This window comes from Falco peregrinus, chromosome 4, assembly GCF_023634155.1.
Source record: "Falco peregrinus isolate bFalPer1 chromosome 4, bFalPer1.pri, whole genome shotgun sequence".
Lineage (NCBI taxonomy): Eukaryota > Metazoa > Chordata > Aves > Falconiformes > Falconidae > Falco > Falco peregrinus.
The window spans coordinates 43,205,108-43,232,921 of record NC_073724.1 but is presented as its reverse complement, the minus strand read 5'-3'; the positions used below and the strand labels follow the sequence as shown (position 1 = coordinate 43,232,921).

The following is a 27,814-nucleotide window of genomic DNA, read 5'->3' as shown; positions in this document are numbered from 1 at the left end:
GGAGTGGGGGAGAAGCAGGGGTGCTGCCCCACATCCAGAGTGTGAGCAGTGCCGGGTTTTTTGGTGGGGCAAGAGGAGCCAAGGACTGACGAAGCTACCCCACCGGGAAGGACACATGCAGGCGAGGGTGCACGACACCTTGCTCGCCGCACTGGCAGCAGCCACGGCAAAAAAAGATAACCCAAGGGCTCGGCCCTGCGGGCTGGTGCCCATGGTAGGACTTGTGTCACTCCAGTGCTATGGCAGTGGGAGGAGGAAGGAGGAGGGGGGGTCCGGCAGGGCCCTGCCCCGTGGCCTCGACAGCTGGAACACCAGGCAGACCCTGGCCATCACCAGGAAAAAGCCCTTGCTCGCTTGCTTTCTGGGTTGGGTTAAACAGACTTAAAAATAACGGGTTCATTTTGAGATTTGGGGGAAAACAGCTTTTTGAATGGGCTGCCAGATGGCATGTGAGCCTTCCTTTTGATCTGTCCAGCCAGTTGGTTTCTTTCTGCAGAAAGTAACTTTTAGCGCTGCATGTTTGAGTTTTTAGGTGGTGTCTCCTGTTGTGTCTCCGTGGCTCAGAAGGGGCTTGGTTTGGGGATGAGTCCTCCTTCCCCTCATCCCGCATACCCTCTCCTCCTCCTCCTCCGGCGAAGCCATGGCCGTTGGGAGTACCAGGCCTTCCCCTCATCGCCCTTGCCAAGGAGACGCCGTGGGAGCTCGGTGCTGCCCGGCCCTCCTCGACAAAGCAAACGGCAACGCGGCCTGGCAGGCCCCCTCGGCCGCACCCGGCGCTGTGGGTCTCGCCGGCCCCGGCCCCCAGCTCCGCTCCCCAGAGGTGCCCCGCGGCTCCCCGGGCAATGGGGTGGCAGGGCCGCCTCCGGCGCCCGGCAAGCACAGCCTCGCCCGCCGGGGTGGCAGCAGCCGCCGCTGCCACCTCCCCCGGCGGCCCTCCGTGGCTTCCCGTCTGGCGAAATCGCCCAGGGCAGCGGGGTGCGGTGCTCGGCCGGCGGTGCCCTGCCTGGCCGTGCCGCCGGCGGCGCCGGGGCGGTGCGGCGCTGACAGGTGGCCGTTCCCCTTCCCGCGCCGTCCCGGTGGCTGCAGGACGAGGCGGGGGAGAGCGACGAGGGAGGAGGAGGCGGAGGAAGGGCAGGCAGCCTGCCCCCGTCCTGAATAATGTGGCTGAACCGGCACTGTGAGTAGCAGCCCCCCGAGGGAGGGGGGCGGCGGTGGGGGTGCCGCTGCCCCGTGCTCCCGCCGAGGCGCCTCTCGCCGCGGGGAGGGGGCGGGGGGCTGTTCCTGGCGGCGCCCCTGAGGCGAGCGGGGGCGGAGGGGCCGGTGTCTGGCCTCGCCCCTGGGCCCCTGGCCAACATCAGGAAACGGGTGGACTCCCCGCTTCCTAGGTTGGACGAATTTGAGCTGGAGTCTTGGATCGATCCTTTTATTTTTATTACTTTTGTTTTCTCTTGTTAAAGCCCTGCTGCGTACGGACAGGCGTGCATAGCAAGGTATGGCAGCGTGGGGACTCTCTAAGCACGAAAAACGCTCACGTTGTTGCTCGTGTGTAGTGCTTTGGTTGCTGCCAAGAGGCCGGCAGCACCTGAGGGAGAAAGGAGACGGGGAGTTGCGGTGAGGTGGGACCGCCAGCCGGCCTGCCCGGGTCCCGGGCTGCCCACAGGCTGACCGGCCGGCCGGAGTGCTGCTGGGCACCCCTGCCGAGACCTCGCTGCGGCACCGACGGAGCGAGGCGGGTTTGTGCCACGTCTGAGCGCAGCGAGGGCCCCTGCCGCACTGCCCGGCCCCACGCTAAGCCAAGGAGGGGGCTGAGGAGCCACTGCCTCTGAAATCAGCAAAAGCGTAGCCTGGCTGTCCTGCGTGTAGGCTGGACTTCGCGTTTGTAATTCCTAACTGCGGCGGACAGCAAATCTTAAGTCTCTTAACCATTTCAAGTTTGTCTGAGTTGATGACTTGGCTGCTGTTGTGTAGGGTTTTATGCGTGTCTATGCAGGAACTCAAAAAAGAGTGTATGTGTGCCGGATACGTAGCCTCAGTAAATCTTTGAGATCCAAGTGGGCCCAGCAGATAGGGTCAGTGAGGTCCCCCAGAGCCTTCTGAATCCAAGAAAGCAAAACCAAAAGTTTTCTGATAGTGGAAATATTTTGTTTTGAGAATTAAGTACAAACTGTGCAGGAAGTTGGTAATGTATTCCTTAAACCTTAAAAGGCACATTTTAGAAACCATTAAGAAGCTTGCAGTTCAAGTAAAATATGGAACACAGTAACAAGAAGTTGGATGTTATGTACTACCTCTTCTCCTTAGGTAAAAAGGTGTTGAGTTGTGCTGTTGAGCCTGTTTTGCAACAGAGTTGCTCCATATTTTCAATGAAAACCAGTGCAAAATCGTTGTAAAGATAAAGCTGCTAAGCCAGCAACAGAAAAAGCAAAACCAAACCTGACTGATGGTGTCACAGATCTTTACAATGCCCCCCACCCCCCGAAAAAATAATTGCTGACATATTTAAATAAACTTTTAGTTTTCACTTAATTCTTCCTGAGTTTTGTCTTTGAAACTTCTGATTTGGTCTTCTTTACAAATATATTTTGTGTATAAAACTGATTTTTTTTAATATTCAGAAAGAGAAAAAGTGAGTATGTTTTATTTTGCTGGGTTCCTGTAGCTTCCTTGTTTGTGCACATGAACTTTGTCAATGTTCACATTCACTGTATGAACGAAATGTTAGGGTAATTTTCAGTATTATTTTAGTGCAGGTTTGCACCACTACTAGTGGTAGAGTGAGACGGATTTCTCGTAGACTGAGGTAATAATTGGGAAATGTGTCCTTTCTCTGAAGATTCATTGTATTACTTTCTCAATCTTAATCCTTTGATGAAAATATAGTAAGTTTCTCACAGTTATCTTCCTTACAGTCACACAAATGCACGCACTTAAAACTCCTAAATACAATGACACAGAACATTTTAGGAGCACAGATCAGTATCTTAAAAGGGTTTACTGTCTTCACACACCACCCCCCCCCTTCCTTTTTTCTGAGGCAAGGAATGAGAAACTGGGATTATTTACAGAAGTACCTTCAATGTTCATAATGATCTGCATTCTTCCTCGCTGAGGTTCAAGCTGGAGTACAGCAGTGCTTCATTTTTAGGGGATGATTGGGTCAGAGAGGGCCACTTGCTACTTCTGTTGCTATTATAAAGAACGGGGAGTTTAGGTGGTAGTACTGTTCAGTGTTAGCTTTACCAGTCTGCATTTTCTGCAGTGTTCTGTTAGGGTTTTGATTTTTAAAGCTAGGTAATACACAGGAATAACCACTGCGCAAATACAGGATACGGAGTAGCTAGAGAGGTAAAATCTTTGCAGGAAAAAATATTCTAGTCTTGATGATGGATTATAAAAAGAACCTGAGTGAATAAAGTCTACTCTTCTGAAAAAAAAAAAAATATCAAACTTCCTTCTGGTACAAATAACCAGAAGTAGAGTGTCCATAATGTGTATGTTGAACTAGTGTGTCTAGTCTGTGCAAAACAGGACTTGAGGAGAACAAGTGAACAATTTGGCCTTATTCTGGAGAAGAGGTAGGGCAGAAATCATAATATTTATAAAAGGCAGTTCCAAGAAGGAAAGGAACATCTTCATGAAAGTAAACTGTTGTAAGGAAGATTTAGGTTAGATAATACACTATTTTCTAGCAGGTTGGCAAAGTGAGCATACTAATTATTTTGGACATTGGTTCTGTTGAACTTGATTTTCAGGACTATGAAACTAAAAATTCTTCCTTTTCACTTTAATGGACCATTGCATTCAAGGACAGGTTTCTTTACAGACCAGGAAGTATCTCATGGCATCAAAACATCAGTGTTCCACAGTTGCAGTGTGATACTTCCTTGTTTAGTTAGTGTCATAAATTAGGTGGTGTGGTTCTAGATCAGGAATGCATGTTATCATTTGTGATGATGAGGAAGAGGGTATATCGATATGCAATTTATTTATATTTCTTCATAGTCAAGAAAATTGTGAGCCCTGTTGTTGTAGTGTGTAGATGCACTGCTAATATGGTCCATGGAAACTGGCATAACTGAAACAGCCACTCCAGTCATGTTTGAATGCAGCCAGAGCTCATGGTGTGAACAAGATTATTTGGGCCTTCTCTAGTTATTTTTACCTAGCGCCTCAAAAGGGTGGATGGAGGGAGTTCCCTGTACGGTCAGCGCTTTAAACCATTTCTGTAGTGTCCGCCTATCACAGAAAATCAATACTATTTGCATACTACCTGTATAGCCATGTGTAGTATCTGGTACTTGTTTTTCAGAGTCAAAATCCTACTAGGGTTAAGTTGAACTTCATGTTTCTTTGGAGTATTATGGGTTTGGATTAAGGGGAGTGTTGAGGGGAGTTTTCTGTTTGAAGATCAAGTTTTAGAAATGAAAAGGGTTGTCAGAGATGGGAATGCAATGAATACTCTATTGCCACATCTCTGAAGGTTGTGGTTAATGCAGTGTACCAGAAGTAAAATAGCCAGTTTGCGTAGCAGTGCCAGAGAAAATACAAGATTTTGTGTGTTGCTATGAAAAAATCTTTATGCCTCTGTGGTTTTCTTTCTTTTCTTTTCTTTCTTTTTTTTTTTTTTTTCCATTGGCAGATCTGTTGAAATTAGTAGGAGTCCTGTTGACAGCGTTGGCTGGTTGGTACTTGGGATACTTACTCTGTGCTTTTGTATCCAAAACCACCATAACAGCATCCATTGCTAATCTTCAAGACATTGGAAAGAAACCAGTATTGAGGGGTGTGTAGTTGTATTCCTTTTAATTTTTTTTCTTTATACTATATCTAATGTTGTATATTAACATGCTAAATGATAAATGGCTTGCTAGCTAATAAATCATGTGGTACGTGCAATTGTAAAAATGAAGTTGGGTGTGTAATTAGTGCAAGTCTGAACTATTTCTTAGACATTATCTTTGAAGAAACACAATGTCAGCCTATATTTGTCACTATGCAAATATAATTAATTGAATAGTAACGTAAGAACATCTTATTTGTTTGCTGGCATATAAGCACAAAGCCGCAGCTGCAGCTTTGGTTATATCACATGTATTTTACAGTTATGTTAAACTGTTGAATCACTAACCAAGCTTTGTGATTAAATTCTCATTATCTTTTCTCTCTAATCTGACTGGGTCGCTTAATGTGTACATTTTTCTCATTCTATGACTATGTTATCATGTGAAAAAGGCTTAAAATGAAAATGATAACTATTAACTTCAAGCTATTGGTAGGAAACCTTCATCTGTCTAGCCCTTGATTCCTATTCTGTGAAATAGCACTTAATAATTACTCTAGGTTCAAATAAGATCATACTCTGTGGGCATTTTTCCCTAGATAAGCTTGCTATTGGTCCCCACAGCTGTTTGGAAGTCAATGGTAACTTAAAGCCCAGGCAAATCTGTATAATGTTGCCATGATACTGGAAAACTGGCAGGATTGGGTTCTGTGTATGTATGTTTGAGCTTACCATGTTGACATTAAGTAATTCCTTCTATGTAAAAACTGTTTATCTAGCATCCAAGAAAACATTTTCTCATCTTTGCTGTTGTAGCTCCAGTCCCAAAAAGGCAGAAGTGTGATCACTGGTCTCCCTGCTCACCTGGGGATTATGCCTATCGGATTCTTAGTGGTGGCGGCACGGGAAAGCTAGCTAAGATTTGTTTTGATGATGAGTTGTGAGTACCAAATCTAACTTTAAATCTAAGCAAGTGCTTTGCATTGTGGAGAAGGTTACTTCCTTTTGGTTCAGTAGTAGAAAGTAAGCTCCTACCAGGGGCTTTAAACTTCAGAATATATCTGACAATATTTAACTCTTTATTTTCTTTTTTTTTTTTTAATAAATACCTAATCTGAGGTTATTTTCTTTGATCTGCTATGTAAGCTGTATTCCAATGTTAGTTTCAAGTACGATTTTTAATTTTCATGGTGTTGAATGGCCAGTTGTTTACAGTATGTTGAATTATCAATACCTTCTGAAATTCTTTCAAACTGCTTTTCAAAAAGCTTTTCAAACTGGAAGGTAGAATGATTTCAAAACCTTGCAATGATCTTTTATGTAGAAATAGTCCACACAGAATGCTGCCACAGAAACACATTTTATCTTGTTTTTTTCTTCCTTTACATTTCTGGCTGCATTTGTATGAAGTACTTTTCTTGATCTGGCTCAATTTGAAAAACTCATTGTGTATTGTTGAAGGAAACTGACTGATACAATGTGCAAGATTTTTAAGCCATAGCTCTTTCTTACTACAAAGTCTTGAAGTAAATAACTGAAGAAAACATGAACATCAGAAAATTACTTACCGTTGGTAAGTATAGCTTTGGATCAGATGCATTCTGCTGATACTGTATTTATTTCGATTCCAGGCTTATAAGCAAAGAGAAGGGTAATGTTGGAAGAGGTATAAACATTGCCATTGTCGATTGTAAGTAAAAGAAAAAAAGTTAGACACACACATTTGTGCTGCAATAATTTACAAAGCTTCTTGGGCAGATTTGGGGGTTTGTTTGGGGGGGGTATTTTTTACTAGCTAGTATGGAAGAAAAGCGAAAGGAAAAAATTGCAAACTTGATTCATGTTAAATGTAGGAAAAACAAATCTGTGTGAGAGAAGTGGTCTACTGGATAAACAAAAGAAATGTTCATAATCAGTATAAGAAAATAGAAAATGTGTATGTAGAAGTGGTATATGTGTGTTTTATTAGATAAAAAAACCTGCTTCTTATGTAAGATAGCAAAAATACCCGTGATCTCCAGCAGTAAGACTCAACTTTCAGGTTCAGTCCTTGATAAAAGAGATCTGCTTCTCCACTGAAAAGGGGTGAGCAGTAACTGAGAATTGCAGGTCTGCTCCAAGGTACAACCAAAGTACAAATTCCTTTTCCAGACTTGGTCAGTGGACAGAAAGACAAACTCAAAGTTTGATTAATATTAAACTGCCATTATATGTCTTTACTTATAGTAGGAGCTGTTGGAAGGCAGGAGGTGCAGTTTATTCCAGATCTGGAAGCACCATTTTACTTTAGATGAATGGAAATGGTGATGAAGCACAGTGTCTTCAATAATGGATCCTGAGAAAAGTGAATACCTAAATGTTGCGAAGGGGGTAGAAAAAGGGAGTTCAGATGCACAATCATGTTGGTTTTAATCACAAAACACTTATCTTCCAGGTTTTTTTGTTTCAATACTGCTAAACAAGTTCTTGACCTTGCCTAAACTTGCATGACTTTATTGAATTCACTGAGTTAAATGACCGTAGACAAGAATCTGATCCAAATTTTTTTTTCCAATGAACTGCTGCATTTCTTTTTTCCAATAAGGAATCACAAAAAGTATACTGTTTATGATAGGCATACAGTTAAAAATTAGTTTTCAGCACACAGCTGTAGAGTAAGAGGGAAAATGCACATCTTGAATGCATAAGCAAGTTTATAGCAAATAGGAGTAGGGAATTAGCGTTGTCTTTGCATCTAACATTAGTGAGGGGAAAAAGAAGTGATATATCAGATTTTCACATTTTTAAACAGTCATTTCCTTCATTGCACATATAGTTGTTTTAGCTACACTTTCATCTCCATCTGCAGGTAAATCTATCCGTTATCTCGAAGCAATTTGTAAAGAGATGTATTTTCTACATGTCCTCTAATTATATCAGTCAAGCTAATGACTGTGCTCAATAAGTTTCCTATGGCATCATGCTTGTATTTTATTCCATAATGATAACTCTTTCTTCTCTGAATGAATATTGTCTTTTCTAAGAAGGAAGACAGAACTATTAAGCCCAAGCTAACACAGAGGGAGGAAAGAATTTTGTGGATTTCTGCTGTCCTCACTACAGCCTTCTCCATTTTTTTGTGATCTCTGCTCTGAAGCCCAGTTCCAGTATGCTCTCTCACCACGGACAGATACTTGCCACCTTTTCCCCTCATCAGTGTGCTAAACTTGTGTCATGGTTTAACCCCGGCCAGCCACCAAGCACCACGCAGCTGCTCGCTCACTCCCCCTCACCCAGAGGGATGGGTAGAAGAATCAAAAAGGAATGTAAAACTCAGGGGTTGAGATAAGAACAATTTAATAGGTAGAGCAAAAGCCACACACACAGGCAAAGCAAAGCAAGGAATTCATTCACTGCTTCCCATGGGCAGGCAGGTGTTCAGCCATTCCCAGGAAAGCAGAGCTCTATCATGCGTAATGGTTAGTCAGGAAGATAAATGCCATAATGCCCAATGTCCCCCCCTTCCTCCTTCTTCCCCCAGTTTATATACTCAGCATGACATCACATGGCATGGAATATCCCTTTGGCTAATTTGGGTCACCTGTCCTGGCTGTGTCCCCTCCCAATTGCCCTTGCCCCTCCAGCCCTCTTGCTGGCAAGGCCCAGGAAACCCAGAAGTCCTTGATTTACTATAAACATTACCCAGCAACAACTAAAAATATTAGTGTGTTGTCAACATTGCTCTCACACTAAATCCAAAGCACAACACTGCATCAGCTACTAGGAAGAAAATTAACTCTATCCTAGCTGAAACCAGGACAACTTACCATGTAGAGTCCTCTGTTCGGAACAATCTGCCTTCATGATTTTACTGTATATGGATCAAAGATAAGCCAGAAAGGAATCGGGAACTGCTGGATCTTCTCACTAAAAATGAATTGATGCATTCTAAATGGAAAAGACCCTCTCACGTAGCAGGGATTTAAGCAGGGTCTTGGATAACAAAATTCAGTTAACTCAGTTGGCATGGATTTAGAAATTTGGAAAGTATTTCCAAGTGTACATGTCTTGTTTAAACAAAGATAGCCATCTAAACAGCAGTATAATTAATGATGAATATTAACAAAAATGTTTTAGAATTACTAATTGTTTGCATGCCTAATTTTTGATACAGTAATAAGTGTTGTGTTTCTGTCCACTGAGATCCAAGTGGTATGAAAGCTTGCAGATCTGAGACACTGAACAGAATAGTGTTGTTAAGCTCATTCATATAGTCTTAGGCTTAACCAATTTTCCTATTTATGGTTGTGACCTGGTATAGTATATATAAAAACATAGAAGCACACAGCACACTGAATTCCTTCTCTGAAATAAAAAGGAATAAAAATTTTTTGGTCACAATCTGATGATTCAGAGACTACATGAAACAAAATATTCTCCCCAAATCTTAACGTTATTCCATACTCTTTCCAATTTAAAACTTAAGCAAAACTCAGAAGGCCAGTAATACACTAATTTTGAGATGCCTAGCTTTAGCTGAAAATGCTGTATATGCAGATTTAACTTAATAAATTTTGCTGATATTTACACAACTTTTTTTAATTACAGATAAAACAGGAAAAGTTACATCAGCAGAATTTTTTGACATGTGGGAAGGAGGTAGGGAAAAGAGTGCTTTTGTAAGTGTTTCAGTGTTAAGAAAAGACTTATATAACTATCCTGCTCTTTCAAATGCCTATGATTGTATTATCGACGGGGATCAGCTAGAAACAAACAGCTGTTGTCTTCATAAAATGTGGTCTGGCCAGATCTGATGACAGATTTTGCCTGAAAAGCTGGATTTCTTCTGTTGGTTGAGATAGTTAATTGTCTTTTTTTTTTAATTTTCTTGCCTTTCCTTAAATTGTCAAATTGTCATTTTTTAATCATCTTACACCACCCCCCCCCACCCACCACCCTATTATTTCAGTCTTGTAGGAACAGCATTGAGCTAGGTACCACATTCAAATACTTCACTCAGCAAAATTCCTTTTCCTGACATTTTTTTCTATCTTGGTTGCAAAATCATCACAGAAAATACACTAGTCTGTCTCTTAACATCCTTCCAGGTAGCCAGAAAGATTATATACTTTTAGAATAGCTTTTAAGACATTTTCCAAACTTCAAATGGTAACAGTTTCCTTGCCTATTAGTGAGGAGAAACAATGCTATGAGGCACTGGAAGCTGATTCTCTGACCACTTAAGAATGCTTCTGACCATACATGCATGAATAGAAATCACACTGAGACTAATCATGGGGCTACAATGTTATATACAGTATATAGACTTTAATGTCTCCAGGGTGCCTGTTACATTTTTTTGTATGGAAAACAAGTGTCTTGTGTATGTTTAGCAATTGCAAAACCAATAAATAGCTTAGTGCGGCAAACATGCTGCCACTTAATGTAAGTGGGTGGACAATGGGGTGTGAAACTCAGCTCTGCAGTTATCATGGTAGTAGGAAGCTTGCAGAATAGCAATGACTTCTCCTGGCCTATTCTTTGCTTTGCTTACATGTATAATATTATGTGAGGTAAACATAATAAACCATCTATATACTTACCCTGGGCGTAAATGTTTTTTGTAGAAGTTCAGAAGTATCTTTTTTACTACTGGGAAATGCAGATCAGTCCATGCTTTCTTCGCCTTCAGTGAGAGCCAGCAGCTTTCTGCCCCTTTCAGGATTAGGCCCTCTGCCTATAAACAGAAAAATCGCCTAATTAGGTGTCCCTTTGAATAGACAAGGCCAAAAAGTTAAAGTAAGCTGAAAGTATATGGAATGTAATATGTGTGTAATGAATAATCAGTTGTGTAATTGATTCAACAGACCACTCAGGAGAGATGATGACTTTCATTAAAAATGCACCAGAAGGGTCCCTCCTTTTGATGGTGACTCATGATGATGGAAGCACCCGGTAAGCAAGTTATTCACAAGAAGCTGAGGAACAGAACAACGAATAGCTCGAAAATAACTGTTGCGTAGCAGTGTAAAGGAATGGTGAATTTCACTCTGTAGTCAGGGTTGTCCTCTCCTTTCCTGTCTAAAATGCTTTGATTCCATGTCCATTCAGTGCTTGCCCATTTCATGTATGTTGATGCTTCCAAAGATGGCTAGATAGTGCTATATTTGTTTAAAAGCACCACTTGTCCTCTTAAAGGGCACTGGTGTTACCTCTGGGTTACAACCTTCTATTAGGAAGGTGTCCACACCTCCAATTATAATGTATCCAGTGGTTATTCCTTCTTACATCTTAACCTGATTCTTCAAGTGCTTTCAAATCTTAAGGTTTTTTGAGCTGAATTCATGATACGGTAATTATACAGGGAAAGAATCATTTGGTTGATAAACATTTGATGCACTTGCCCTTATTTAAGAATCATCAAATAGTATTTGAGATACATTTTTCTTCCTGCTATGCAGTTATAAACAGGTTGTTTATATCAGGAACTTAGTAGAGAAGAGGAAGAAAAATAATTTTGCTCTGGAGTTTAATGGCATGCTACTACAACAGCTCTCAGGATTTTTTAAACTTCTCATTTTTGCTTCTGCTGACTTACTAATGTAAAGCATGAATCAGCTGTGTTCTTTTTCAGCATTTTTCACGTCCTGAATTTTTGACATTTTTTTTCACTACGTTTTCCTAGGTTGAAAAATGATGCCAAAAAATTAGTAGAAGAGCTGGGAAGTAAAGAAATATGGAATATGAAGTTCAGGTCAAGCTGGGCTTTTATAGCTGCCAAAGGCTTCAAGCTGCCAGATAATATCCAAAAAGAAAAGGTCAGCTTCATTTTACTTTCACTTTATATTTGTCTGTATATCAGGTGTAACCTTCAGGTGCAGATTTTGTGTGTTAGCTGTAATAACTGTAGTCTGTTCAGTAAGCCTTAGTTGCACAAACCAAGTTCTCTAATGTGTCATCATTCTTTGCTTTGGATCTGGGCCATGTACAGTAGTGACTTCTACCACACCGGCACTAAATCATCCGTAGACAAGTTTCAGAAGTGATCAGCCATTCTAGAGAGTCTCAGTTTTGAAATGTCCAACCTGACATGCTGTACAGAGACTTACATGTTCTTCTGGAAGGACAAATTCCAAGGACTTCCTGAAAATAAAACACTGGTTTTATATGAAAATTGGGCTGTCTCAGATTGGCCGTGCAAATACAGCAAGCTTGCATCACAAACCTTTTCTGAAAAACTTGCCCTCAGGCTTCAGGAGGACTAAAGATACCATTTTCCTATCAGATTTCTGTTTGCCTGTGTGACCTTGTTGTATTCACTTGCTGTAAGCCCAGCTGTGCTCCTCTGTATGACAGAGGCAGAAATGAGAAAACCCAATACGGAGGTCAGTTCCCTTGATGATACTGACTCCCTCCAAAGGCATGTGAAACTTCCATAGGTCTTTTCCCCAGAATATTGTTGCAATCTTCTTTGCATTACAGAGCTTCTGCAGGAAAAAGCTATTCAATTTAGTGTATATTATGAAAGCCATCTGGGAAATAAATAAAGCACTCCGTGTAAGAGAGAAACTGGTGGAATCTTTACCCATTATGTCCAGCAAGATGTGCAACGTGTTACTTAGCTTCCCAGTCTTACCTACTTCTGTTGTACGAGGTTTGACAAACTAGTTTGTAAATGGAGAGCCAAATACAGATTTTAAAAATTACTTTTTTTTCTTTTAACAGATAAACCACTCTGACAAGAAGAGGAACAGATACGGTGGCTGGCCAGCTGAAATCCAAATAGAAGGCTGTATCCCAAGAAGCCTGATCTGAACAAACGCATACCTCATTAATAAAGATGATTCTATATTTTTAGATCTTTGACTCTAGAACCCAATAAAAACCTGAACACTTCTTGTACAATAGGTTGTATGCACAGTTTTTAACCTTTCTTTCCTCTATGAGGTTTTACTGTAGTTTGAAAAAAAATAGGTATTTTCATGACAAGTGGAGATAAAATACTCTGGTTTGGAATTACAGTGTTCAGGAAGTTAGTCATGAAATACCAGGAATTTTGAAAGTGAGTATACATTGTCATTAGTAATTATAGGGTTTGGGGTTGGTTTGTTTTTAGTATGTTTTCTTTTGTTCCCTTTAAAGACTAATATGCAAATACAACTTAGTCTAAATTGTAATATAAAATCACTAGCAAGAAGGCAAATTATTTTGATGTTAGTTTATTGGTAACGTCAGTTCTCTTTGGAGAAAGTATGGAAATAACAGTTGCATTTGTTGAGGTGGTTTTAGTGATGTTGACAACATGGAATAACAATGTCAACGTGTAAAGATCAAGTTACTTGAATTATTGTACCAAATTTAAGCTGCAAATCTACATGTTTGTTTCAATTATTTTTTCTTCCTGGAGTTTTAGCTTTAAAAAATGTAGTGACTTCATGCAAGCTTAAGTGTTATTCGTGCTAACTATAGAATCAAACACATGATTGTAAGGAAACTGTAGAAGTCATTTATTCACTTTTCCTTTTTCTGAAGCGCATCAAGTGTGTCTGGCTGTTTCTTGAACTGGTGTTTGTCCCCCTGTTGTTCAGAAGCCTCTCATATGGCAGATTCCACAGCTTAAGTTGTTTCCTGTAGCATTTCACTGTTACTCTAGTTATTCCTCAGACATGCTAAATGAACATAAAAGGACCAGGCCAATTACACAGAGAATAATTGATCACCATTCTTTTTGCACCAGTCGGTTATGCATCTGAAGGCTGTCCTTATCAATGCTGACATCCCTCGACTAAACCTACCTGGTGTATTTTAATCTTTCTTTACATTTTTCTCAACAGTGAAACATTCATTTAGCAGCAAGTTTCTTTGCGTGCAGAGCTTCAGACGGACCGCAGCACTCTATGCAGCTACTTACAAGTGTCCCGCGCTCTAGCCTTTGGGCAGGAGAAAATCGGAAGTGGTGACCTGAGAGGGTGTCTGCCAAGAGCCAGATTCAGTCTGCTCTTGCTCTCTGTGTTGCCTCATTGAAGTCTTCAATGGTGCTTCAAATACCTACTTGTTGCAGCTGCCACTACCTACTTGAAGTCACTGCTGTGTTCCCAGCAGCTTTTCGGTACTGCACCCCCTACCAGTCGCTGAAAGCTACATTTCCTGCAACTAGTTTGCGAACTGCCCTGTAGCCCAGGTACACTGCCAAAGAAAGCAGTTAAATTGGTTTGACTCAATTTGACTTTGGCAGACTCACAACAGTAGAAGGTGCATACCCATAATCTGGATCAAAGACCAAACCACCCGAGAATTTTTCACAGCAGAAGTCCCTGCAAAATGTTCTTTAACTCCATTGTGTCACCACTTTTTCAGAGATGCAGTGGAGTCATCTAGGCAGGAGTGTTAATAATCAGCAGTGCTGAATAGCTATCATTTCTTTGCTCATGCCAGAGTGTTTAAATATGGTAGGCAGAGGAGCCTCAAGGACTTTGATAACTCTCTGATGTCAAAAAATCACAGAAAAGTGGTCACTTGAGCAGAAAAGGTGCCACTTTTTTAATCACTTTTCAGATTAGAAGCAGTCTTACAGAGAGTTGGTTTGAAAGTGGGAGTTTGCACACACAACTTGAACACATATGAACTGCCTTCTAAGGAGGCGTGAAAAGCTTTTTCATGGAACTGTAATTCTGAAAAATTAATCTGGGGAAATGTTGAATAGATACTGATTTTGAAATAGTCAAAAGATTGTGAAGTTGAACATTTAATTTTATTTGCGGGCAAGGCCATAGGGTGTAGGATCCCTAACGCAGATCTTCATTACCTTCTCTGTCCTGCAGTCTAGATCACAGACAGATTCCAGCGGTGGAGGCCAATGCTGTTGATGCCAGGTGACACTGCCAACCGGCAGCAGTGGGTAGCGAGTGACTTGCTGTGCTCTCCTGGACAGGGTAGGAACTGTGGCCTTCACCGTGCCTTGTGAAATACCGGGGGGTTAGCACAGCACGCGATCGCCACCACGAAGTAAGTTTAAAACCTGCAGAGCAATTAATCCTTTCCTAACCCTAGCAGACAAAGCCAATGGGAAAACATGAGCCGTAGGCAGCAGCATTACTCGGGGCTTGGGTTTGTGCCTTTAAAAGCAAAATGGCGCAGCAGGTGGCAGCAGTGTCTTTCCAGAGCTGCATCTGTTTGTAGAGGCGGGGAACATCGCTGCGGTTACCTGTCCCGGACAGACCCTGCAAGCCCCAGACGCGAGCGGAGGTCGCTGCCTTTCGCTTGCGCCTGGGAGGGAAGCCAGCAGCTTTGCTTCTCGTGTGCCAGACCTTCCTTTTCTGCGCTTTGCCAGTGGCAGGCTCCCGTTTCAAGTATCTGCAACCAGCACCAGCGTGCTGGTGGGCATTCCTCACAAGGAGGTCCTTGTATCAGTATCCCCTGACCATTTAGGTAGACATTTTAGATAGAAGCAATTGGAAAAAGTAGCTATCGTTCCCGTTTTTCCCTCCAGTGTGAACATGACAGCCAATCCCATAAAGAACAAAGTACCTGGGCAAGGGCCCTTTTTTATCTCTTCATTTAAGAGAATAAGAAACATTTCAGGGTCTTGACATGTCTCTTAAAAATCCTTGGATCCCTGGAAGTCCAACTTTATGGCAGCAGTAGGAAATATTGATCAAATAATAGGTAGCATTTTCAGTTTCTCGGTGGTAACTGTTTCTTTAGGTTCTTAGGGCAATGTGACTTACACCAAAGTGGGAAGTTTCCACTGTATTTAAAAGAAAAATACAAGAAAGGAAAAGTTCTTCAGTGAAAGATGCCCTGTCGCAGGCAGGCTGTGCTTAAAGCAAAACTCCCACTGACTGCAATCCACTCGGAAGAGCAAAGAGAAGCTGATGCTTTTACTTATACATAATGCCTGGTGGGAAGTAATATATGAGTGTCATATCGCTGATCTCTTCTTAGCTGCAAAAGGAATGCTGAATGATTAGTAGAATTCAGGGGATTAAGATGGGTAGTTTTAATAATATTTGAGCAACAGCAATTCCTCATTTCCTGGGACCCTGAAATTTTTATTTCACTTCTCTGCTGCGTTTTGTGTGGGTGGGTGTGGGTGTGTGTGTGGGGGGGGGGGGTGCGTGCGCGTGCTTTTTTCTTTACAGGGGAGATTTTCAGGAGCATAGGAAATACAGATTATCCCTGCAAATGCAAACTTTACACTAGTAGCTCTAACGTGACTTTTTCCCTCTTCCAAAGCTGAGAGAGCATAGAGATAGATGCTTTAGCCTGTCCCAGTCTCCACTGCAGGACTCATTAAAAATAAATCAATTAATTAATTAATACCTATGTTTCAGTCAAAAGCAACACGCATTTCAACCTTGTGCTTCTATAAATCTTATGTGGTTATGCTTTATATAGCTGCTTTCTATCTCCTGGGCATTCCCTACTAGAGTTCTAAGGAATGAGACTGAACTTCTGTCTTCTACTCCAGGGCCAGGAGGTCTGTGACAACCTGAACTTGGAAAAGAAGAATGAGGTCTTGAAGTAAGACTTTCCAAAGGGTTATTAGTACTTAAAGGTCACATCAGACTGTAAATTCCAGGTTTGCTCCCATCCTGGTTCACTGAATAGCATTGTCCTACCTGATCAATTTTACTGCCTGCAAGGACTGAAGGTGGAAGAATTAGACCTTAATTATCTCTGGATTTTCCAGCCAGAACAGAAAACTCCAGTTTCTGATTTTTCTTCTGATAACTTACAGGATAGAACTGGAGGCCAGTAGCAAATATCTGCTTTCTGTGAGACTTGTGTCCATCACAGTGATCCACATCTCTGGATGTTTACTTAATTGCTGAAGTCTCTACTTGCCACATTGACACTCCAGCTAAGCAGGCATTCCTTGTGGCAGATGAACAGGAGCTCAGCAGTCCTAAATCAGCAGCCTTTTGACTGCTGATTGTTGAAAATCCCAATTGTAACAAAAATGGAAGAGAAAGACCACTCTTCCTCCATCCTCACCTCCCCCACGTTCATGAGGGAGATTTCTGTGCAATGTGAGGTATTCCTGCCTGCTGCAGACACAAAGCAGCTAAAATGGATTTGGTCCTTCCACAAGAAACCTTCAGCCCTAAGGGTAAGTCTCTTCTGCAGTCAATTATTGCCTGCTCTGCTGGGGCCTCTGTAATTTCCTTGAGAAGGAAATCTAGAAACACAATAGATAATTTTCAAGTAAAAGGAAAGGCACATATAAGATAAAAGTCACAAATTAATTTCCACTTAGAAATTTTTCAAACCATTGGGTGGGATATAAAAGCATAGTTAACAAAGATAAAGTACTGCTATCCATTTAGTTTCAGCTCTAAGCTAGCCCCAGCCAACTCAACAGTGGTCAGTTTAAACAAAAAACAAAAGACCACAAACCAAAAATCCGGACCTGCAGACCAGGAGCTGGACAGAACTGGTTTTAGGGTAAACAAAGGGTGCAAGGAAATGATATCAAATGGCACTGTATATAGAAAATTCAGATGTAACCTGGAACTGCAGACCAACGAAGAGAAAGATGTAAATATATGTTAGCAAACATGTATGCATGACCCTAAGTGGAAGGAAGAAGAGAGGAAAACAAACAAGAAAGAAAAGAAAGAAAAGAGGAAGAAAAAAACATCAGCACGGGTATCATATTCCTTCCTGTGAAGGACTCCAGGTCCTCCAGTAACAACTCACTGTATTATTCCACCACCACCACCACTAGCATGAAACCACTGACCTTAGAACCCAGAGAGACAGTGGAGGAGTGAACTAAGAATGGTGCGTTACAATTTTTGTTGTATTATTGTTATTATGTGACTTTTCTGTATATAAGCACACTACCTGCATTACTGTTCTTTGTTTCTCTGTAATTGTTAGATCATGTAGTAATGATTCTTGAGTCAGTCTGCTAAGATTTCTCTTATACTGACAATCAATTGATGCCTTTATACATACATACATACATACATATATATGGTGTGCTTCCTTTTTGCCCATAAACAAGAGTGTGAACGTGGGTGCTCCAGCTCCTGTTTGCAGTGCACTTTCTCCCAGGTGACCCAGCAGGAGTAGAAATTTGTGCCTCTTCTACTGCCAGCTAAGAGATGCAAGAGATGCAAAAGACAGCGTCGTCATTGCATCTCCCTTTCCCCTTCCTGACTGATGCATCCCTTCCCCTGCTCTTTGAGTGAACCAAGCCTCTTGCCTACAACAGAATCGTGCCTGTTCTCCAGGTAAGCTATAGGAGCAGAACATGAGGATGTACAAAATAGCCCTAGAGATATTTGCCTTCCTTCAAAGCTGGAGCCAGATAAACTGATTTTTTACAGACTTGGAAGCACTCTTATTTTATACATAAGTATAAAATACTTATACAGGGTGTCTCTGTCTGTATAAAGTTATTACTGTCAGGATTACGGGTATATATGCATGCCCTGAGTATGCATCTTCTCCATGTTCAGATGGAGACGTGACCCTCTCATTTGTTCAGAGATACGACTTGGCAAGTTCCGCTGAGAGGCTGTTTGGGAATCCCTTCACTCCTCACCCCCCTCACAACCCTCTCCTTTCTTGGAGAAAATACTGACAACAAGGCCATGAGAGTAATTTTGGCAGCCCAGAGACCATCCTTTACAGTTTCCAATCTATAGCAGTCTAGCTTCTTCCTCACTCCTCCTCTTAATACGGAGGGATGGTCTGTAACCCTCTTTGACTGAATTCTTTTGTTCTGCAAGGATAGCCAGCAACGGCAGGGGATTTCCAACATTTTCCAAGGTGTGACTCATTTAAGAACAGCAAATGGCATTACAGGGTTTCACAGACAACTAAACTTCACTGATCCATATTTGCATGGAAGAACGAGCTAATTGCCATAGGGTTTTTTGAAGCAGCAATGCGGAAGCAATGTTGAGGAAAAGGAACTCCACTGAGCAGGAGACAGAGAAGTGGTAGGAGGAAGAGAGAGAATGGGCAGGCCTTGTGGTGGACTTGGCAGTGCTGTTAATGGTTGGACTCAATGATCTTGAAGGTCTTTTCCAACCTAAACGATTCTATGATTCTGTGATTCTGTGTTTGCCCAGAGTGCAGCTTTGGTGTAAACTGTTGCTCACTGTCAGGGCAGCCAGGCTCCCTGCTCACTCTGTCACACACACGCGTGGGAATTTGGGGTGCTTTCAGTGATCAAAGGCTTTCACCTGATGATGGCAGCATCCCTGCGGTACTATAGGCAAGAAAGCAATCTCCCCTGCTCTTTCTTTCCACAGTAAAGGAGGGAAAGAGGATGAGAAAAGTTTGAGAGGTTAAATGGAGCCTAGGAAGAAAAAGCAAAGAGCAAGCCCTAAAATAAGAGCCTCCTGGAACTACAAAACCCAAGCCTGTGTTCAGAAGAAAATCCTTTCACACAGTCCTAATCAAAGCCTCCTTGTTCCCAGAATAACAGTCCTGTCTACAGAATTAAGTTGTTTCCCTTCACTCAGAGATGACGGCACACAGCGGTCTTTCTCCATGCTCACGTCACAGTCCTCATTTTGCTGGCTCTCCACTGTTCTCTGGGGAACAAATTGCAGCTCTGCAGGGACTACCTCCATGCACAGAAAATCTCTTCAAAGAACAGACACTTTAAATTTTATAAATACACCAGCTTCTCAGCCAGAGCCCTTTTTGGCTCTCTCTGGGTTCAGCATCTTGCAGCTGATCTCCCACAGCTGATCTCCCGGTACCTGGCATCTGGGAGGTGGGAGACCTGATTTTGATGGCTATTCATGCTTGGCTAAATACACTTTCCACTAGCAGCCATTAATTCCTGGTCTAGGTACAGGAGACCCAATACTCAGTGTATCTACAGGGGTATTTATCCAGATGAGCTAGGGAAAAAAAATCAGAACAGAATATAACCTCTCACGCACTTTGCTGCTGTAGCTGATGTGTTCAAAGCAAAACAAAAGCAACCCCCTTCCACAGAAAGAATGAAAAACAAATGTTCGCCTTCTCTTTGAAGGCCACTGCTGTGTGGCTCCTCATGGGTCCGTCTTTTATAACCAAAGACACCACCTGTAATTTCTCTGGAATTGCCTAGTATTAAAGATGAAGGAATCTAACATCTATTGTGGTAAGTGCTTTCTCCTGACACAGAGGATTTTCTGTTCAGGCTTTTAATCCCCTTTGCTTAAAATGCACAGTGCTCTTTAGCCATCATATATGTGCATGTGCAAGTACATTGCAGTTAGACCTGTTTCATGAACTGGTAGCTCAGTTTGACATCAGGACTAGGGGGCAAAGCTACCCACAGGCTGGCACAACTGAGACCCCCCTCAGGGGCTTGCCTGCCCCTGGGAGGGCAGGTCCTGCCCCAGCTCCCCCCCAGCTCGCCCAGGTCCTGCGGGGCTGCCACAGCACAGACAAACAGGGGCAGCTCTGTGGGGCAAATTACTCCCTGCCCAGGCCCCCATGGCCTCACTGTACACAGCTCCTGGGAGAGAAGGAGGGGACTTTGGACAACTTTTTGTTTGCTCTCAGGGATTGTACACCTGAGAGTGACTGAAGTGCATTGAAGTGCACTCCTGGAGTACATCTGCTGGCTTGCTCTCATCCAAAGGCAATCCAGCTTGGATGTGCTGAGTCTCCCCTGTGACACGAGGCAAAATGCTGCAGCTGGGGACGATCCCAAGATTTGCTTTAAAAGCAAGTCATGGAGCTGAAGCAAAATGCACCCTTGGTCAAAACAGTGCTGTGTCTGCATGCCTCGGTACTGCAGGAGACTTGAGGTGGAAAGCTGATATTAACTGCAGCCTTTAGCAAAAGCAATACAGACAGGGCTTTTAGGACTGAGCTTTCACCCAACAACCATCTCCAGTCTGTGCAGCTGCTGGCAAAGCCAAGTTCTCCTCTGCTCTGAGGGCTCTCAAGCTGTTGATGAGTTCAGTGCAGGGCCAGGTCTTTTCCTCTCATTCACTATCCAAGGTAACGTCTGCTTTCTGCTGTCCAAAAGAAAAATAATCTCCCATTGGTAAAAACAGGAGTTTAACTGCTGCTTTCGGTAGCTAGTCTCCCTGTGTACAGGACTACCACCAGAGTACACAGCACTGGTTAGCAAACGGCTATTACAGCCCAATACAACGTTTGTAATTCTGTCCCAGTAGAGCATCACTTGCAGTGGCACTTGCTCTCAGAGACACTCCAGTATGTCATATAGGAGATCAGGATATTCAATGCACAGTGCAAAAAGTGATGGCTCAGATGTGTAGAAGCAGCAGGTGCCTCCAGCTGGGGCAGAGAAGGGTGAGGCTGCAGGGCTTTTTCTGAGGGCCACTTCTCCGGGCACTACGCACATTTGATCTAAAATGAGGGCAAATGTATTGACCTTTTGGGTATGTTGAAAGGCTCCCTGTTGCAGGAGAAAAAAGGACCTCATGCAGGGGTCATACCTATGCTGAACAAGGCGTTCCTCCGGAGTGGTTGTTGTTAGTTACTCTTTAACTTTCTATATCCCAAGCTATACTGTTTTCTAGTCATCACAAGAGAGTTGCAAAGGCTCGGCTAGGCATGCATGGTGATTTCATTGGCTGAAAAATCCTTTAGACTCAAAGCTTCTTCTGCACAAATAAACAAGTGATGATTTAGAGAGACACATAAAAGTGTCTGGACCTCAAAATTTACCAGGACTCCACAAATCCCGGGTCATGACTACAGTGCTTGCCTGAGGGTGCCTCTGCATGTACCCAGCAACTGCATTAGAGTGATCCTTTCTTCTTTACTGACAGTCCCACCTCTGATGGCTCATATGAACAAACTGTACGGGCTTTTTCATCCCTTTTCTCTATGGTCCTGAGGCCCTGTTTCTTTCGTTTCAGAGAAATGGGCCAGGAGCGCAGAAAGTGCAGGTCCCGATGGCCTTGCCTATCACAAAACCCATGTCCATGTACAGCTCCAGCTGATGCTGTGGAGAACCCCCTTGAGAGGAGGGGCTGAGGGCTGGTGAGACTTTGATGCAGAATAACCCTGTTCCGGGAGACTGTACTTCCCCAAACACCAGGGGTACTTCAACAAAGAAGTGAAAGAAAACTTCCCTGCTGCTGCTCACAGCAGTTCTAGGATCAATGTGTAACATTCCCCCCATGGGAGCCCAGCCCAGCACCACACTGTGCACCGTGCTCCTCTCCTCCCTTGGCTAACAACCTCATGGACTAAAAAGGGAGGTTATATTTTGTCATTCTCTTAACACTTTTTTAGCACTGTACTAAAAATGAGGGCTCAAGGGTTTTCTGTGATACCATTTCCCACATTTTTTTCTTGCAGGGCACCTTGGCAGGGATGCAACACATCCCTTAGCTGTCAGGACTGGCTGTAGCTCCATTAGGGATGCAGTAAAACTAAGGAAAGGGAGGCTTCCTCACCCAGCTCAGCAGAGCATAAGAGACTCGTTGTTTATCCGTATATCACTACAATAGTCATTTTCTAATGCTGCTGAAACCAGTGTGTAATGTCCCAGGGATTTCTCACAGAGGAATCTGCATTTAGAAATATATAAGGTAAGGTATTTTTTCACATATGTATAATTTAGCCACAAAACATCCGTGAAACATACATACATCAGGGATCACATCATTCCTTACAAAAAAACCTGTTTCTAAAGTACTTGAGCATTTGTAAGGCATAAGGGATGCAATTCAGATATGAAACTGGCCCAGTGGATTTCCTTAAGCAATTGTCCCTGTATTTATTCCCCCCAAGATCTGGTGAAGGCATTCTCCTTTCCTAGCCCACTGCTTGGTGTCTGCACCTCTGTTTGTTTTGCTGGAGTGAAACTCAACCGCTTGAGCTACAGACATATTTCATAGCAAAGAGACAGCACTGATTTAGTTCATAGCCTGGTTTGCTAGTATGCCATAGAAAGGGAAATTCAAACTGTAACTGCTCAGCAATGGTCATTTGTGACCAAGGAATGATCTGGCATGTAAGGCAAGAAGGGGTTACCCCGGCTGGAAGGAGGGATGCCAAAAACAGGACTGCTCCCTGTAAGGGAGTGAAGTTTCACTGGGTGATAAGAAATGTCGAAGCACTGCCTTGTAGCAGTGGTGCAGCAGGAGCGCTCAGGGGCCACCGCTGGGCAGCAGAGCTGGTGCTGGGGAATGGACCATGGGGCTGAGGTGTCCCAAGCCGATGCCCATGTGATGAGTACAGGTGCAAGTGTAAGCAATCGGCCCGTGCCACATCTTTGCATAGTCTATTTATGGCAGTAGGACTTTTCTCAATACATTGTTCATTAAATCTTTTTGTATTTAAGCACAAACATGTCTTTGAATTGCCTCCAGGGGTACAATTAAAATTCCCCAGTACTATTCTGCCAGATCCCCATTTAGTTTCCTGTTGACAGTGCTAATTTACATGAATTGAGGAGCTCATCTCAGTAATTTTTAATGTAACAAGATCAAAGGAACAGAAGCAGAGTAAGCACATGCACCTAAACAGTTCATGGGCAATCATATATACTACATGCAGTATTTTAGGCTTCAGATTCACACACACACACACCCCCCAAACTGTAACACTAAAGTGCTAAACAGCTATGAGGAACTGACTTTATTTGCCTCCTCTGTAACAGATGATGCTTTTCTATTCCTTTCTTATTGTCAGAAGCTAAGAAAGTAGAAAGAAGGTTAGGGAAAAATGCTACCACTTGTAAATATCCAGATGTCAGGATGCATTCTCTCCTGGTGACAGTTGTACATCATTGTAATGATCATTAACAGGTTCCAACATCCTTTGAACAAATAGCTTTAATACTCTAGTTAACACAGTTTCAATTCTTAGACACACTGCCTTATATTAATTGAGGAAATGGTCCCCGTCTTTGAAGGCATTTACATAACCTAAAATATGTTTCCCTATGCTTGATACGTAATTCCAAAAAATTTGAATGTACATCATTCTGTCACTGCTCATGTCAATCCGTGGGGAGTGACAGTGTCCTACTCTAGGCTGACACTGCTCAGAACAGGGATGCATGGAAGAGTGAACCCCAAAACCATACCCTTCTCTCTCGACAGCACATACCCATGCTGTCGCCCTTGCTGTGGATGTACAGCCAACTCACCTGCAACTACCAGAACTTTGCTCTTGCAGCAGCAGAACTACAGGCAGCTACACAGCTTTACAGGAGCTACTGGGCGGGCTTGTGGGATGAAAGTGCTCACTTTCCTACTCGCTCTTGTGTAACACTGAGACGATACCATCCCAGTCAACTTCTTTTTTTCATATAAAAATGCTGTTACTACTTGTGCTGCCCTGCTTCGGCATGGCTGGAGCTCAAGACAGCAGAAGACACTTGATATAAGCACCCTCCCCTTGCCGGTTTGATTAACTCCCTGAGTCAAGCAATTTTTAAGCAGTTTAAGGGTTTGGGTTTCCTTTTTGGTTTACACCACTTTGGACATTTTTTCTTCACTTTTTCCTCTTTCCCCTTATTTTTGGGTAGCTTCCATATGTTTGGGCTTATTTCATTTATTTTGGTAGGATGTTTTGTTGGGGGGGGGGGGGTTGGGGTGGTGTGTTCTTTTACCTAGTAGTAGTATGTAGGATTTGTTTCTTTACTGCTGGCTTTGGGTTTGTTCTGGCTTGTTTGCGTGACCTTTATTTATTTATTTAGGCAGGGGTTGCTTTTGCAGGGATTTTTGGCTCTGTTTTTTAGCAGTGTTTTTCTTAACAGTTGTCTAAGGATGTTAATTTATTTGGGTTTGTTTGTTTTTTCAAGGTCCTGCTCCTGGGACAGAATAAATCCCTGCAGTGCCATGAACTGAGGACTGGCCAGCTGGGGAGCACCTCCGCTGGAACGGACATTAGGCTAAACGTGAGCCAGCGGCACGCTCCGGCAGCAATGGATGCTGGCAGCATGCTGCACCGTGTGAGCAGGGGCAGGTGGGAGATGGAGGGGTGTGACTGTCCCCCTCCGCTCAGCACTTCTTAGACCTCACCTGGATACAGCCTCCTGTTTAGAGGCTCCAGTTTGGGAAAGACGTGGACAGAATGGTAAGTCTGAGTGAAGTCAGGGCACAAGCAGTGGCCCTGGGGCTTGCTGAGCCTGGGGAAGGGGTGGCTGTGGGGCTGGGCTTGTAGCAGCCCCCCAGCACCTACGTCTGAGAGGATGGCACTGGGCTCTTTGCAGAGATGCACGATGGGGGCATGATCCGAAACAGGGGGGATATATACAGCTGGATATGAAGAATAAAAAAAACATTCTAAGGCTATTCAATCATTTGAATTAATTTCGCAGTGAGGCTGTGGAATCTCCATCCCTGGGGGCTTTCAAGGCTCAATGGGATAAAGCCTTAGACAACACGGTCTGAGCAACTTTGAGTTATAAGATTTGACTAGATGATATCTGGCAGTCCTTTCCCACCTGATAAGGGTTTTGCCTAATGGTTTATGTCACTTAATGATCCTGCCAACTACTGCATTTACATTACATTTTGATATTCCTTTTTTAAAGTATAATCTGAATTTGCTTGGACAAACGCTTGGTCTTTCATCTTTTGCACTGTGTCTGCTTTTTCTGTTCATTAAAATTATTTCAAAACACTTCTGAGATTTGAATGAAATCTATTTTTAAACATCCTTATTGTGTTGTCCTAATCTATAGAACTGTACTACTAGGGAAGCATGCTGTTATAAATCATTACATAAAGAACATGCTGGCTTTGGCTGGGAGAGAGTTAATTTTCTTGATAGTAGCTGGCATGGGGCTGTGTTTTGGATTTGTGCTGGAAACGGCGTTGATAATACAGGGATGTTTTAGTTCCTGCTGAGCAGCGCTTACACAGAGCCAAGGGCTTTTCTGCTCCTCACCCCACCAGCGAGCAGGCTGGGGGGTACGAGAAGGGACAGGGGAGGGGACACAGGTGGGACAGCTGACCCCAACTGACCAAAGGGACATTCCATATCATGTGACATCATGCTCAGCATATAAAGCTGGTGGAAGAAGAAGGAAGGGGGGGAGGTTTGGAGTGATGGTGTTTGTCTTCTGAAGGAACCATTACATGTGATGGAGCTAGGCCCTGCTGTCCTGAGGATGGCTGAACACGTGCCTGCTGATGGGAAGTGGTGAAAAAATTCTTTGTTTTGCTTTGCTTGTGCATGCAGATGTTGCTCTATCTACTGAAGTGTCTATCTCAAAACATAAGTTTTCTCACTTTTACTCTTCTGATTCTCTTCCCCAACCCAAGCATGGGGAGTGAGCAAGCAGCTATGTAGTCCTTAGTTGCTGACTGGGGTTAAACCACAACAAACAAGATTTTTTTTTGGAAGTATTACACTAAAACATTGCCCAGTAATGGAGAAAGATTTTCTTTTGCTGATTCAGGAGGAAGTAGGAGAACCCTGATTTCTGCCTTCATAACAAGGTGAGCCCAGAGCTTCCCTTTGTCTTTGAAACACAGTCCTGTGATTAAACAAAACCCTGTAACTGAATCAATCATGTAACAAAGACATGGCTGAAAATGAATAAGTTAATTGGTAGTATGGCTTAGAAGCCCATTCCCACTCAGATAGGTTTCCTATACGCTTGAGAACAAGAAAAGGGATGGTAAAGAAGGCCAGGAGAACTTGTAGCTGTAGTCACCTGTAGAGGAATGAAGGCAGGTTAATTAACATTGATAATATACAGCTGTGGGCTGGCTTCAGGGGCAGTGGGTTGGCTGATGTGGGTAAGGTGCAGCTGTGGCTGGTTCCTGCCAAGTAGTTAAATAGCTCTTAAGGGGGATGGAAGAGGAGGCTTGGATGGAGAGAGGCCTAGAAGAAACAGAGAGTGGAATGTACCCTAGATGTAGGAGAGACAAGAAGAACCAGAGAGAGGAAGGGGACCTGGATGAGGAGAGGCTGTCTGGAAGAGGAGCCCAGAGAAGAAAGACTCTGGATGCAGCAGAGGCAAGAAGCAGGGTGGACTGGCCTGGAGAGGATGAAGAAACAGGGCAGACAGTAGATGAACTGTTGAAACCTTGTGGGGGACTGGTGGCTGTGCTGGGGCAAGGTGTGGGAGCTACTTATTGAAGTTAACCTGGTATGGGATGGTAAAAGCCTTGTTGCAGCTGGCTAGTTTGGATAGTGCTGTGAGTCACCTGCCACAGGCCATACCAAGCTGTGGTGCTGCCCATGCAGCGCTAGCTCCGTGTTACTCCTCACCATGTGCCTGTGGCCAGAGCTCAGGAACAAGCCCTCTGAGTTACTGGTGGATGAGGCAGCAGCAAGAAGGGCTGGCTCTGAACACTGACTGCTCTAAGGCAGTTTGAACCCCCCCCAAATGGTCAGGAACAGAAAGCAGCTGAGCGAGGCGGCATTCAAAAACAGAGAGTGAGAAATTAAGGGTGATCCTGCACCAGACTTGCAAAGCCTCTGACTGGACAAAGCAAGCTGGTTTTACCTAACAGCTTTAGAGCCTTATAAAAACGTCAAAAAAATGAGGGCAGGAGAGGGACCATCCAGACTCAGTAATGTTGAGAAAACAGCACAAGGACCTGAGAAACAGCTCTAGGCTTCGACTGCCCTAAAAGCAGTGCATAACACTGATAAATCACACCGTGTGTCACTCTGTTTTCTTGTTGCCCATGTTCAGCAACCTCAATCACACCCTGCAGCCTCTGACGGCGAAGGCACAGCCTGGGTGAGCAGTGGCACAGCTTGCCACCATGGCTGGACTGGGAAGCCTCACTGTGAGGTGGAGGGGACCCTCACCCACTTGCCTTATGCATGAAGGGCTGAGGAGGCTGAAAGGGTCCCTTGGATAGCATGGGGCCAGCATCCCCAGTGGGCAGCTCCAGTGGGAGCAGGGCACAGCAGCTTGCCCGGTTTCCACTTCACCCAGCTGGTTTTGCCCCATGTACAAGCGAGCTGACTTTTGCGGGGGGAGGAAAGAGGGGTTGGTGCTCATGAGCAATATCTCCAGGCACCTCTGCCATTTGCCCCTGTCACCCTGCTGCACAGCACAGCCAAGTGAGGAGGCACCTAGCTGTGCTCGTAAGGAGATTCATTTCTGCCATCCACTAGACAATAGGACAGTTG

At 43.5% G+C, this 27,814-nt stretch overlaps 1 protein-coding gene and 1 long non-coding RNA gene across 2 annotated transcripts; one reads left to right on the top strand and one right to left on the bottom strand.

Annotated features, from left to right (window-relative positions):
- The first annotated feature begins 955 nt into the window (after nt 1-955).
- On the top strand, nt 956-12,616 carry FAM3B (FAM3 metabolism regulating signaling molecule B). Its single transcript, XM_055803131.1, has 8 exons — nt 956-1,177; nt 4,640-4,783; nt 5,597-5,720; nt 6,412-6,470; nt 9,368-9,418; nt 10,627-10,714; nt 11,445-11,577; nt 12,485-12,616. Exons 1-8 carry the CDS (start codon nt 1,159-1,161, stop codon nt 12,572-12,574), a joined length of 708 nt encoding a protein of 235 aa, XP_055659106.1. The 5' UTR covers nt 956-1,158; the 3' UTR covers nt 12,575-12,616.
- On the bottom strand, nt 6,481-15,806 carry LOC129784390 (uncharacterized). The gene is made up of 3 exons (XR_008747062.1): nt 14,565-15,806; nt 10,363-10,496; nt 6,481-8,686 (listed from the first exon to the last, which is right to left on the bottom strand). It is a non-coding gene; the product is annotated as an uncharacterized LOC129784390 (long non-coding RNA).
- Nucleotides 15,807-27,814: the final 12,008 nt, after the last annotated feature.

Bases quoted from the DNA above. Each gene is read 5' to 3' on its own strand.
- FAM3B (XM_055803131.1), top strand. The intron at 9,419-10,626 runs GTAGGGAAAAGA...TTGATTCAACAG, and splicing joins TTTTGACATGTGGGAAGGAG to ACCACTCAGGAGAGATGATG. The intron at 10,715-11,444 runs GTAAGCAAGTTA...ACGTTTTCCTAG, and splicing joins CATGATGATGGAAGCACCCG to GTTGAAAAATGATGCCAAAA.